The 14,015-nt window shown below is 33.2% G+C and overlaps 1 protein-coding gene across 1 annotated transcript; it reads right to left on the bottom strand.

Annotated features, from left to right (window-relative positions):
- Positions 1-4,904: 4,904 nt before the first annotated feature.
- LOC106064559 (uncharacterized) lies at positions 4,905-12,718 on the bottom strand. The gene is made up of 6 exons (XM_013223138.2): positions 12,616-12,718; positions 11,121-11,387; positions 10,215-10,439; positions 9,688-9,909; positions 8,497-8,565; positions 4,905-8,294 (listed from the first exon to the last, which is right to left on the bottom strand). Exons 1-6 carry the CDS (start codon positions 12,671-12,673, stop codon positions 8,095-8,097), a joined length of 1,041 nt encoding a protein of 346 aa, XP_013078592.1. The 5' UTR covers positions 12,674-12,718; the 3' UTR covers positions 4,905-8,094.
- Between the last annotated feature and the right edge of the window lie 1,297 nt (positions 12,719-14,015).

Here is a 14,015-nt window from a genome sequence, read left to right as displayed (position 1 = left end):
GAGATCAAAGAATATGTGTCAGCGAACGCTCTTTCCACTATTCGGCATTCTAAAATAGGCATTTCATAAATATAATAAAATAATATCTGTACTCTTTTTTTTTTCAGCGTACATTTCCAACAGTACGATATTGTTGCTGCATATTTTTTGGTTGCTTAAACATTTCTTAAAATTCACTACTAGATTACTGCTGCTAATAAATTGAATTTAATTAATATTCTATGTTATTTTATTTTTGTTATTTTATAATCATTATAAAATGTGCATAGCCCATTGGGATTACGTTCTTTTTTGGGGGTTCATTTGCTTAAACTGTAAAAATGTCCGGTTTTTTGTTTACTCAATGGAATATTATTTTAAAAAATATATCGTTTGAATTATATATTAGAAACACTTTATTTACATACTTCATAGTTCATCCATCATGATTAGATGGTGACCATCTAGGCGGATGATGGCATTGCGCAATTGCGCTGCGGTTTTGTGCTACCCCATGTGACTAGTAAGTGGTAAGACCCTTGTAAATGTGAGCTCGGAATGTTCGGCTGCACAGTGGTCAGGTTATTCCAGCTGCAGCTTGTGTCGGTTGCCTTGATTTTTTTCTAGCGCTTTTCATTTGCCAGTGCTGCTCTCATGTCCTCTGAAATTTTAGCGCTATAGTGTTCACTTGTGCTTCCGTATCCCAGGTGGCTAGATCTATGTTTACAGCTTTCGGAGAGGCTTTGATGGTATCCCTGAAACGTTTTCTTTGTCCACCTCGTGAGCGCTTAAAACACTTTTTTTAATAGTCCATAAAGGAGTACGTCTTTAAAGGATACGGTAAAATTCCATTCTGCAGACGTGGCCTGCCCATAGCAACTTACTGCATCAGGAACGTGAATGCTTTGTGGGCTAGCTTTTTGAAGGACTTCAGGGTCAGTATTTTTTACTACTAGGTAAAATTCGGTATTTTTCTGTGGCAGATCGTATGGAAGTGTTTTAGTTTGTTTTTGTATGTCCCTGTGTATATTGTCCAAGTCTCTACGTAGTGAGTACCATGACAGCTAGATAGACTCCTAGTTTATTAGTCCTACTTGTCTTTCGTGTTACGCCTAGTAAGCTATAATCCACACATTTTTAGACAGTCTACCTTGTAGGATGCACTAACCTTGAGGATACGTAAGTCGATTTCATTATCGATGTTTCCATTTCGGGAAAGTGTGTTGCCAAGGGAGGTAAATCTTTTTTCTGCATTTACTCCCTGTCCAAGTAGGATTGTGGTGGAGCACTTCTCTCGTGAAAAGAATATGCTTTTAATGCAGGATATAATTTAAATAGTCTCTCCCCCGAAGGCTTCAGAGCTAACCACCTGGTCTTTCCAAAACCCGAAATTCCGCTATTTTCTAAATCGACAAATTGCTTTATTTTTTTCGTTCAGTTTTCCCGCGAAGGAACGAACAAACATTTGTATCATCAGGGGAAACAATTTCACTTTACTGAAGGCTCGAAGCATCCATTAGCGTTGTGACATCACTAACCTGCTTCTTTACTTTTAATTTTATAGGGTCCAAAACTTTAGTAATGATTGCTTTACATTTGGTTCTTGCATATTTGTATGCATTTTAAAGTAATTTCAAAGTGTAGTCAAATGATGGAAAACTGTTGTTATGGGAAAATGTATGATTGATCAGATAGACAAAAGTACCATTAGCGGCTGCAAATCAATGTATCAAATCAGTATGTTAAAGAAGTAGACTACCTTAATGGAGGCTGACTAGAAGCTACAAAATTGAAAATTTAGGCTAAGACTAAGACTGCTTTATTGATCCTTATGGAAATGTGTTGTGACTACAAGTACTCTTTTCTCATATAAAGACAACACAACAGAAACATACACATAAATAGAACAGACACAACATAAAGAGTTCATTCACACACGGGCATCTTGGTCCTTTTCATGTTTCATGATCAATGAGTGACGTTCATGGGCGTAGCCAGGTTTTTTTTTTTTTTTTTTTTTTTTGGGGGGGGGGGGGGGTTGGCTTTGATTCTGTTTATTTTAGAAGAGATTTTAATACTAAACCATCACTTGCCCCAGCACAGCCAAGGGGGTTTTGAGTTAAAAAACCCCTGCAGTTAAATCTCCCTCTTCTATAAAACAAAACAAAAATGCAAACGACAATCCTCAATTTCAAAGAACACTGCCAAGGTTTTGATTTTTTGAGTTCAAACCCCCAGCCAGCGGGGTTTGAAGCTAAAAATACCTCTTTAATATATATATATATATATATATATATATATATATATATATATATATATATATATATATATATATATATATATATATATATATATATATAAAACTCCAGATAGAGAGTTTTGACGTTGAAAACCTCTCTCTTCAATATTATTTTAAAGCAAACTACAGTCACCAAATTCTATGACCATAGCTAAATGGGGTTTTGAATTAAAAAAAAAAACAACTCCAGAGATTTTTAAATGTAACTCCCCCCCCCCCCAACAGATGATTTTGACGATAAAACTTCCATTTTCGATATAAAATCTAAAGCAAACTACAGTCACTTAATTCCAAGAGCGTAGTTAAGAGAGGTTGCACATTTCTACCACTGGCTGGGCTCCATTAATAAAGTGCAGTGATTAGTCATCTGCCGAAATTGAAAAAGCTTAAATGTGGCTCAACAAAGATGGCTAAGACAGATTTTAGGAGTCAGTTATAGAGATCGGGTCTCAATCAAGCAAATCCTATGCCGAACTGGGAGTCGACCCCTTAGTAAGGTTGTGAAAGAGCGTCGCATGAGGTTTAAGGGACATGTTCTCCGACAAAATGAAGAGTTGCGATGACATCCTAGTACAACTTGGCGCCACACTTTCATGGAGGTGCTTAGAGCAGGTGGGAAGAGGCTTCAGATATTGCCAGTGACAGATTTTTGCGGAAACAGCTTGCCGCCAAATGCGCCGAACGGCGCGGGAAGGTCTAAGTCAGTAAGAATAGCACATTAGGTGTTTTTTTAAAATAAAACTTTTTTAATAGCAGGATAATGCACTGTAGATACCTCAGAATATGCATTTTGTTGGCTTTCAATACCGGAAATAGTGCTTGGCGGCGGTACTCCGCCCCGAACGCTGCTGGGAGAGCTTGCAGCGCTTCCTCCAGACTCCCTTGCTGGCAAAGGCGGGGAGTCAACAATTTTTCTCTAACTCTAGGGCACAATAAACGTCTTCCGAAAGAATGAATTAACAAGGGTCAGGATGTAATAAAGATTAATTAATTAATTATGAACACACACACGTACATACATAGGCTATATTTTTTTTTTGGGGGGGGGGGGGACGACTTGACGTAGTTAGAATGGAACGGGTGGCTGTTGTCTTCCAAGATTTTTCCGATTTTCTTAGACATTCATCGAATTAAACAGAAATGAAAACCAAGCGAAGGAATACTGTATGCTGAGAGTCATTAACAGAATCAGCAAGAAACATGCGGAACGACAGTGAACGTATATTTTAGAATGACGACATAGACTTTGGGGTTAGAGGTTAAGATTGACTTTTAGGAATCAGTTACCTCTAGACTTTTGAGGGGATAACATCGTTTTATAGTGACAGACTAGACTGTGGCCCATTCTGTAATAAACGTTTGTTTGAAGTTCACCTTGAGTCAACTTGGTCATTGTGTTCCTGTTAGTACCTTATCTATATTTGTGACGTGTGCATGTTTTCCAAGAACTCGCGATTGAAATACATCAAACAAGGTACGCACGCACTTAATCGAATCTAAATAATCATCTTTAGAAATACTTCAGCTACATCTGACTTACACATGCATCCGTTACACACGCTAAAAGTCAAAAGAAAACGTGCCGGAGTCATTTTATGAGAAGAAGGCAGGATACCGCAAAGTAAAAACACTACCCATGTTCTTAACACGAGAGTCTGCTCAGCAGTTAGCAGGAACTATGGATCAGGAAGAAAACACCGCAAGGCGGTAGGCCTACTTTTTAAGTTTTTGTCAAAAGATTAAGAAAGATTTTAAAATAAAAGCTAAACATTGATCGACTTTTTTTGATGAAAGCGGGACATTGGCCGTCCGAAGGAATAAAAAGAGTAACAGACGGTCTAAAGCGGGACTGTCACGCCTAAGATGATTGAATTAGTCTAAAAAAACATTTGTCATTAAAGCCTAGAGCTCTATCTATGGGTCCAGGGGAACCAGCAATTATACTGCATTTATCTTATTAGGGAGTATCAAAACGTTCCACTTGCTATCAGTAGGGCAGATACTGCAAAGGTCATCTGTTTCTGTGGCTCATGTTTAACGAGTGTGTCGTGGCCAGCACAACGATCAACCGCCTTTATTGTTCCCCAACAAATGTCAGGTACCAATTAGAGCTGGCTGGACTACGAAGCCCCCAAGGAACCCGAAATTGAAAACCCCAGTATTCACTAGGATTTGACACCAGATTCGGGAAGACAAGCGCTTTACCACTCAGCCACAGCAGCTGACCAGCTCGAGTATCAGTATTAGCCATTTTGAATATGTTCGCCTCCTGGCAAAATTACGAAAAATAAAGTAGAATTTTTTTTTTCACTACTTTGCGACATTCACGTTGCTTGAAAACAGGCCATGAATACAACTACTAGCAGGAATATGGTTGGAGATTTACAAGAAATACAAAAAGCCATCTTATGATTTTAAAGATAATCTGGCTGGCTCAACTTGATGCACTATTATACAATTTAGATAAAAATTGACAGCAAGTATAAAAATGGTAAACTCTGTAAATAGCTCAGCAATCCAAGAAGTATCTCTACACTTACCATATGATATAGAATATGTTTTCACAACCACAAGGTTCTCAACGATTAAAAGCAACATAGGAAAAACAATTATTGAAATCCAAATGTGAATTTCATTAAGTTGAAGTTTATTATTTAAAAAAAAAAATTATTCTCGATTTACAATTGCTACAAATACTTCAATACATTTCAGTTACAAAAAATTAACATAAAATAGCTGCACTTTATATTATACATGTCATTTACATGTTTTAAATCTGGCATACAGATATTTCCAATTTTATGATAATTGCATTGTATGAACATTCAATTTTTTTATGTGAAAACTTTTACTTTCTCTAATCACACTACAGCATCCCCAAATAGAAGTATTTAATAAATGTCTCTTTTATCAAAGAAGCCTATAATAATCTCCTACAAATTTGTTGACAAATCTAGTCACTTATGTTGATTTGAGTTATAAATATTGTAAATTAATCAATTATATTGTATGAGACATATATATATGGCTTTTTTTGTGACAGTGCGTAGACACCTTTTTCAATGTGGGGAAAAAATATTACTTTTCTTGTATTTTAACGTTTATTATTAATATATTAGTAGTTACAAGTTAGGCAATTGATCACTGAGTACCGGCACCTATTTGTTTACAAAAAGCACTGTGTATAAATATATAGATATATATATTTGAGTTTTCAAAGTGTCTAGCATAACTTGTAATTTTATCTTTTGTTGTGAAATGTTTCTAAATTAAGAGACTTCACCTGTAAGATAAGCATGAGTTTGCAATATTTTCAATTACCTTAGTCTGCTGCTAACTCTTGAAACAGCAACAAATAAGAAAAACATTTTAAAAAATACTTTAAAAAAAAACCAAAGCTTATTTAAGTGTAATTGTATCAATTAGTTTGGTCCAGTTATCTAATTATATGCATGATTGACCTAGACGTAATAAATCTGTGCGATTAAAAATATTTGTACCAATTGTTTTTTTTTAGCTTGCAGCTTTCTCAATATGCTCTGACCCTATCAATTGTCTGGACCAGTTATGAAAGGGGGAGGGAAGAAGGCCGGTATCTTGGTGAATGTTTAATAGTCATTTTTTTCAAATGCATGAAAAAAATGTAAACTCAAGGCTCAAGTCACCTCAAGGGGACTTATTCAACTTATACCACCACATCTGTCAAGTAGGATTTCTTTCCCTTGTTCTAGATACCAAAGAAAATAAATAATTATCAATATTTAATTTTTTTTTGGTTTATTTTTTTAAATTGATTTTTGTGTCAGGTAAAAAAAATAATTTACAAAATTGTAGCTTAATCAGAGATTGGGCGTGGGAGAAATTATGTGTAGGCCTACAAACTTCTTACCAAACAGAGTGAGTTATATAAGCTTTGTAAAAATCTCAAGCAAAACAATAGACTGATAAAGAGTTAAATAGCTGCCAGCTCCAACATATATTGTTTGAATATGGGATGAGGGAGAGAACAAACAAAAATAATACGCGTATATGAAACAAAGGGGAACAAAAATTAAAGGCTAATAATTGTCTAGCCATTTTAATGTATAACTAAATAGTTCAAATTTTGGATGTATATTATATTTCTTTGTAAATATTTAAACACCTTTAGAAATACCCCTTCCAAAAAAAAAAAAAAAAGAAGATTCATTGACTTTTCCAAACTTTGCCAAAAAAAACACACTTTTGTACATAAAATGGACAAGGCGAATTCGATGTTGCTACTGATGGTATATACGACATGTACATATCATTTTCATATGGTCAAACAACTCATACACTAGTAGCATATCTGACCTGTGTACATTAATTGTATTTGAAAATATTTACAAATATATACACAGCAAGATGCAAAAAGTTTGCAATGGAATGTTTCTAATAAACTTATATTACAGAGGAAAATAAAAATTTTTTTCTACATATAAATACCTTTAGTTATAGAGATACAAGTTGTAAAATAAAATAAATAGGATTGAATTGTTTTTCTTTAAAATTCTTAAAGGTGATTGGACATTATGCTGCTTATATGACACCTCCTATACTGGTCAACTTAATATCACATGTTCCATGGACCATTATGTCACAATACCCCAGTTTTGTTATCACTATTTTTTTTTTTTAAACCTTGAGTGCCATATCTCTAATTAAAAATAAATAGTTATTTTTTTCTTATAGTACAATTTTGTAATCTAGTTAGGGATGTGTTAAAAATTGTCATGTAGCCAAAAGTTGAGGAATGGTTAAAAAACAACAGCAAAAAGTATAATAGAAACTATATTTTGTGATATCAAAACAATTTTTACAAATGAAATGGTAGTCACTGTAATTAAGCTGCAACTTTATTTTGCCACATTGGTAGCAACAACCATTTTACAATTCCTCACTGATATAAACCACAAAACCAATTTTGAGTTGAGAGAAATGCTGATCATTGATATAAACTACAAAACCAATTTTGAGTTGAGAGAAATGCTGATCAGGAATCAACATTGAAAGTCAGATAATCATTAGAGTACAGAAATAAAAATTCCACCCTTCAACAGGATTCAAGTTTCAGTCATCTAACCACTCAATCACAATACAAATTTTACAAAACAAACATCATGACCCTAAAATTGTGCTATCCAAGTTTTTTTTCCCCTCTAGTATGTTTTGCTTCATTTAATTATATAGCATTTGTGAATCAATTATTATGTACTGTGCCATATAGAAAATAATCAATTCTGTGTTACTTATTGAACCATCAGTCAGCACTAGCACAACCTTCTGAGACTAAGCATTAATTAACACATATGATTAGAATGATTCAGTAACTGACTTACAAATATATATATATATATTTACAGTTTTGAACAAAAGTATATACAGTATTTTCTACAGCAGTGCACAAGGCAGATACGCATTAGTGGACACTTTTGAGTAAAATAAGATATTTTAAGCAACCTTTACCATGTACACCATAGTGGCAACCTTTACCATGTACACCATAGTGATGGGTAAAAAATGTGGATTTTTTGTTCTGGATGTAGATCTAACAACATTACAAGAGTAGTAATAAATATTCACACAGTAATTCTACTTTGGCACATGGTTGATAAATTCTTCTCCACCAGTGTATTACAACATTCAAAGACATAATAATACATAGACTACTTGTTAAAGTTAATTGCAAGTGATTAAAAAAAAACAATAGCAATGCATGCAAACCCATACACTCAGTTTAATTTCAAATGAGAACATATCTCAATAAACGAATAGCCTATAATTGCTATGTCATATTAAGAAAAGTATTTTACAGCTATAAATAGTGCAACCAAAGGAAGCATCATTAAAGTTAAAGGGTTTGATTTCAATGTTAGTCCTTTGTTGCATTTGCCTGTGTCACAGACGCACACACTGATGTATGTAGAGCCTTGCACACCTCTCAAGAAAGTCTTGCATCCTCTGAAGTCACTGACAGAGTTCCCACCAGAAGTATCTACATTTAGAATATGAGAGAGTTTGTAGAATGATATATTTTTAAGAAAGGCAAAATAAAGTTAATCTTTTTTTTTTTACAGATTAAAGTTAAATATGTTTTTGAATGTGTCTTAGACAACTTTTGATTGAGCTGGATATTGAGCTTTGACCAAAACATATATAGAAATTAATAATAGTTAACAGAATTCGCTTGAACTTACCCATAAGAGTTCTCAATTTTTCTAGATAAGTGTTTTTTGAAAGACATTGTCTTGTGGCTTGAGCATTACCTATAAAATAGGAAAACAACTTTAGTCATTTTGGCTTCTAGTTTATGAAAACTCTATAAAACAATATTAATGATTTATTAACATAATTAAAAAGAAAACCTGTAAAAGATTCTGAGAATATATAGATTCTATGACCAGTGTTAAGAAAAAATGAGTGCACAGGGTAATGATATTTTGATTTCTCAACTGTAATTGTTGATGCTAATGCTTTACAGATTTCATTGATATAGTCATACTTGTTATAAATACTTGATAGATATTTTAAATTCAAGGCCAAACTTTTTTCCTGTTTATTTGACATGGTTGATGTGTGTGGGATTTTTTTTAGTGATAATAGTAAAAATCTATCTTTGATTATATGTAGATCAATATAATTTGTTTTTCAAAATTGTAACAAATGCTTTATATATTAAAAAAAGAAATGACATTAAAAAATTATTGTATTTTTTTTAATGATAGAATTTCTCTTTGATGTATTGCTTTTTTATTATTTTCTACAATTTATTTTAACATTTTGATGAGTTATGTAACAGATAGTTGTGTTCTGACAACCACTTAAAAGAAAAATGGTTAAATTTTAAAATCTACTTGTAAGCATGTCTTTATGACACTTTTCAGATTATAGTTAATTTGTTTTTAGTTATCATTCACAGTCACTATACAAAAATTCAAGTTCACTTTTTACTGAAAACTTGCACACATTTTTTGCTTTTGTAGGGAGATTGCGCAATTTCCCAAAACAATTTTACAGTTTGTAAAAGGATATGTTTCTTCATTAAAGGCAATGTCTTCAATTCCAAAGATTAAAGATGAGTGTAAAATTTTACATGACTATAAAAACCCATTTGCAACCTTCAAATTTTTTTTACATCTGATGCAGACAAAGCTGTTGTCCACTGGGGGGGGGGGGGGTTCTATTAAAGTCTTCTGTACCTGTCTTTCCTTTATACTGAAACGTTTGTAGTGGAGATCTAATATAGTTTCTGTCACTAACAAGTTAGATGAGATATAGGACCACATATGTATATGACAAGAATATGATTCAGCTTTTTTTTTTTTTTTGTAGTCAGCAGTCAAGCACCCAAACACTCCTCTTCATGTAGAATTCAGAAAAATATTTACCTTGCAACCACTCTTTAGTGCAAACGTAACATCCACTTCTGAGAGCAACTCCAATGTCTGAAGTTCTAAAATAATCCCTCTTACAGCCAATACATTCATAGCAAGCAATGCCTTTGGGATCATACTCAAATGTTGGATCCTGACCAGGTTTATAATCACCAGGCACTTGTTCTTGATTAGACCAGTCTATCTGTAGTTCTAGAAGGCTGCCATCATTCCAGCCTAAAAAAAAGGGTCATACTCTACAGTTATCTTTTTTTAAAGTCAAAATATTTGAAATGTACATTTTTTGTCATAATATGGTAGAATGAATATTACAAAACAAAAACCTGAAAGATTTAGACAGATTAGTTTTAAAAAAAAAAAGGAGCTAGATGCACCAATGATACCACTGATATCCTAAAGACTATAATTTATTTATTTAAAAAATCAGCTTTTAATTTATAAACATTTTTTTTTACATAGAGATTATTACGTCATATAATATTAAAGACTTTGAGCTTTCTAGAAATAATTTGTGGGGGTACCTCCAATATAACCAGTTTGAGAAAAATCACTTCCTGAACTTCGTCTTGGATACTGACGAAGGTGTAAAACAAATCCTGTCATATAATCATCGACTGGATTGGCATTGAATTGAATGGTAATGTAGTTTTGAGTAGATGTGTATGTTGATTGCCTAGGTAGTTCTGTTCCACATAGACCTCTCCAAGGTATGGATGGAAACAATCTGGCATTGTCCACACGATAACCTGGCCATAAATAAAATAAGTATGTTAAGATTTGTTCTGAACAAATTATTACAATAAATACTTTAATAAATGCTTTAATAAAGTTTTTTAGTTTAGAGCTAATAAAATAAAAATATAAGTTTATGTATTGGCAATGTACCAAATATCTTCAATCATTTCTTTCTCTTCCTATATATATATATATATATATATATATATATATATATATATATATATATAGAAAGAGAGAGAGAGAGAGAGAGAAAGACAGAGAGAGTGAGATAGATAGAGAGAGAGATAGTATCAAGTCAAAGTGTATTTAAGTAAACTCATTCATGTTAGAGTTACTTAAAAGGGGCTACATGCTGTTTTATTTTTCTTTTATAATCTTCTTTTAAAAGAGTTCTTGTTGTTAAATTTTAGCACAGACTCTTGTATTAGAAGAATTCCAATAAATAATCATTTTGGCTTTAACCACCTTATTTTACTAATTCTTTTGAAAAAAATATATCAGTAACTTAGTGAAAGATGAGATTTGAACTCTTTGACCTCCCCCTTACTCTCTGTTAGCAATATTTCTAGATGTACGAATCTAAAAAAAAATTATAACAGGATCAAGTTGCCAAGAACATAATTCTTTAATGGACAATATGTAAGCAAGTTATAAGCTTTATTCTGTTTCCACCAACAATTTATACTTACTGTTAAATATTTTCAAAAAGTCATTACAGCAAGGTGCTCTTTGTTCTCTGCATGTGTCTTTGTACTTATCAATATTTAGTTGAGTCACAGTGATCTCCCATTGATTGTAAGTCTTTCCAATAATAGTCAGTATACAATCCATGCCTGGAGCATAGTACTGACGTCCACTGTGGGAGAAGACATCAAACTCATCCAAATCCAAAACTCTTTCTTCAACAGGTTTAAAGTAAGACCCACACTGCTTATCACTCTGTATAACAAAATCTCCTAAAATAGAGATAAGTTTGTTTTTTTTAATTATGCAGAGACTACCTTATAATTACTAATCATTATAGTGTCTATATTTCTATATTGATTTTAAAACAAATATGGACAGGGTGTTTAATAAATGGTTAGGCTTTATGCCAAATATATTGGTATTTTGTAGAATTATATGCAAATAAAGAGCTAAAACCGGTGCTTCTCTTTCGAGACAGAAGGAGCCATACTTTGCTGTATGCAAGCAAAGACTGGATATCAGTTGGCTTGACATTCTTATGATTTGAGAACTATTAATTTGAAAAGTTATGGGCTATTGTGGTTAATGAAAAGGCTTTCTTTATTGTTGGATGTCTAAAAAATGGTCTTAATGGAGGGCTCTATCAAATGACAGGAGGCCTATCCTATGTAATAGTCATAATTTAACTGATAACCACAAAAAAAAACAACAAAAAAAATTGCTTTTACTTTGATGAGTGCAATTTTTTAAGTTATATTATTACAAGGACGGTCTTGAATTTAAACACTGTTCACTACCAAGCCTGCCAACCAGTTGAAGTTTTAGGTTAGATCCAGTCTAATATATATAATTATTTAAAAAAATTTCTGAAGCATTTGAAACATACCAAGTCGAGTCTGATGAAATTCACTTAGAGCTAGATCTAGATATCTAGTAATTAAATGATATTTATTTAATTTAATGATAATAAAGATCAACAATCTACACCAAATTCACATTGGTCTTGACTGACTGGTTAGAATCTGCCAATAATTAACATTCTAGATATAGATCTAATACTATACCTACTAACTAGGACTAGGAGAATTTAATAACAAGTCAAGTAAAGTAACTAGAGTCAAGAATGATAGCTCTAGGCCCTAGGCAGTCTAGGGCCTACTCTAGATCTCTCAACTTTCTCAAGGGACCTGTCAACTTTGTGCTATGATGATATAATTATATAATATAAATATAGACTATTAGTACTACTAGTAGATCTATTTCAATATAAAATATTTATTATGATTATACTAGATCTAATACTCGATTTAAAGGTAAAACTTTGAACTTTCCATTTCCATCGAAGGCCCCTAGGTAGTTTTTCAGGTCTATTATTTAGCAGCGCTAGGCCTAGGCTACTAATGAACTTTTTTATGAAGACTATTGCTACTGTGTATAGTAATAGTATAGTGATACAGTGTAACAGCTCAGTATTTAAACATGTGAATATAATCTAACCTTTCGCTAGGAAAAATAAACAGGAAATACTTGAAAACAACAAAGCCTGAGAAGCCATTTTCGAATACACTAATACAGGTAAACAATAAAAAAAAGTGTTACCTGCGAGTTACCTGTTGCGGTTATTTTAGACAATAACAATTTACCGTAAGTTTCCGAAGTGTAAATTATAATGACTACTACGATATGTTTAGTATTAAACTCTAGCATCACAAGCATAGGTATAGGCATATTATGAAGAAGCGTCTTTAACCTGTCAAAACATTAGTCAAACTATTTCTTTTTGTTTGGTCCTATAATAATGCGATGATAATTTTTCGGCTTTCTGTAAATTTGGTGTACAGACCTACCGACAGTGGCATATAATAGGGGAGGAGCCGTGCCCAAATGCGAAAGTCCCTTTGGGCCCTCACTTGATGGGGGTTCCTTAATGAATGTCCTTTTTTTTTTTTTTACATTAAACATTACGCTACTGCCATGGGCGTAGCCAGAACGTCCCCCCCCCCCCCCGGAATTTAGTGACTGATTTTTTGCTTTGATTTTGTTTTTTTTTAGGTGAGATTTTAATACTAATTTAAACTATCACTTGCCCTAGCACAGCAAAAGAGGTTTTGAGTTTAAAACCCCCTACCAGGGGTTATTGAGTTAAAACCCCTACCATGGGGGTTTTGAGTTTAAAACCCCCTACCAGGGGGGTTCGAGTTTAAACCCCCCCTACCAGGGGTTTTCGCATTTAAATTCCCCTCTTCTATAACACAAAACAAAAACAAAATGCAAACGACAATTTAAGCCCCCAAATTTCACGTGCACAGTTAAGCAAGATTTTGATTTTTAAAGCCTCTCCAAAATTTACGATAAACCCCCTCTTCAATATAAAAAAAGAAAATTACACACTTAAAATTCTATTAGCGTAGCCAAAGGGGTTTTGAGTTAACCCCCCACCCCCTCTTCAGTAGGGTTTGAATCTAACAAATACTTCTTCAATACCCAGTATAAAAAAACGCAAATTACGCACTCAAAATTTTTTGAGCGTAGCTAAATGGGTTTTGACTCACTTTTGAATTTAAACCCCCCTTCAGCGGGGTTTGAGGCTAAAAATACCTCTTTAATATTAAAAACAAAGCAAATTATACACTCAACATGTTATGAGTGTATTCAAAGGGGGTTTGAGTTTAAATGCCCCTCCAGTGGAGTTTGAATCTAAAAAATACCTCTACAATATAAAAAAAAAAAAGAAAATTACAAACTCAGAAATCTATGAGAGTATTAGCCAAAAGGGTTTTGAGTTTAAACCCTCCGCAAGCGGGGTTTGAAGCTAAAAAAATACATCGTCAATGTATGAAAAAAGCAAATTACGCACTCAAAATGCTATAAAAAAGGAGTTTTGAGTTTAAACCCTC

The sequence above is a fragment of the Biomphalaria glabrata genome, chromosome 6 (assembly GCF_947242115.1).
Source record: "Biomphalaria glabrata chromosome 6, xgBioGlab47.1, whole genome shotgun sequence".
Taxonomy (NCBI): Eukaryota; Metazoa; Mollusca; class Gastropoda; family Planorbidae; genus Biomphalaria; species Biomphalaria glabrata.
This window is presented reverse-complemented; position numbering and strand designations above follow the sequence as displayed.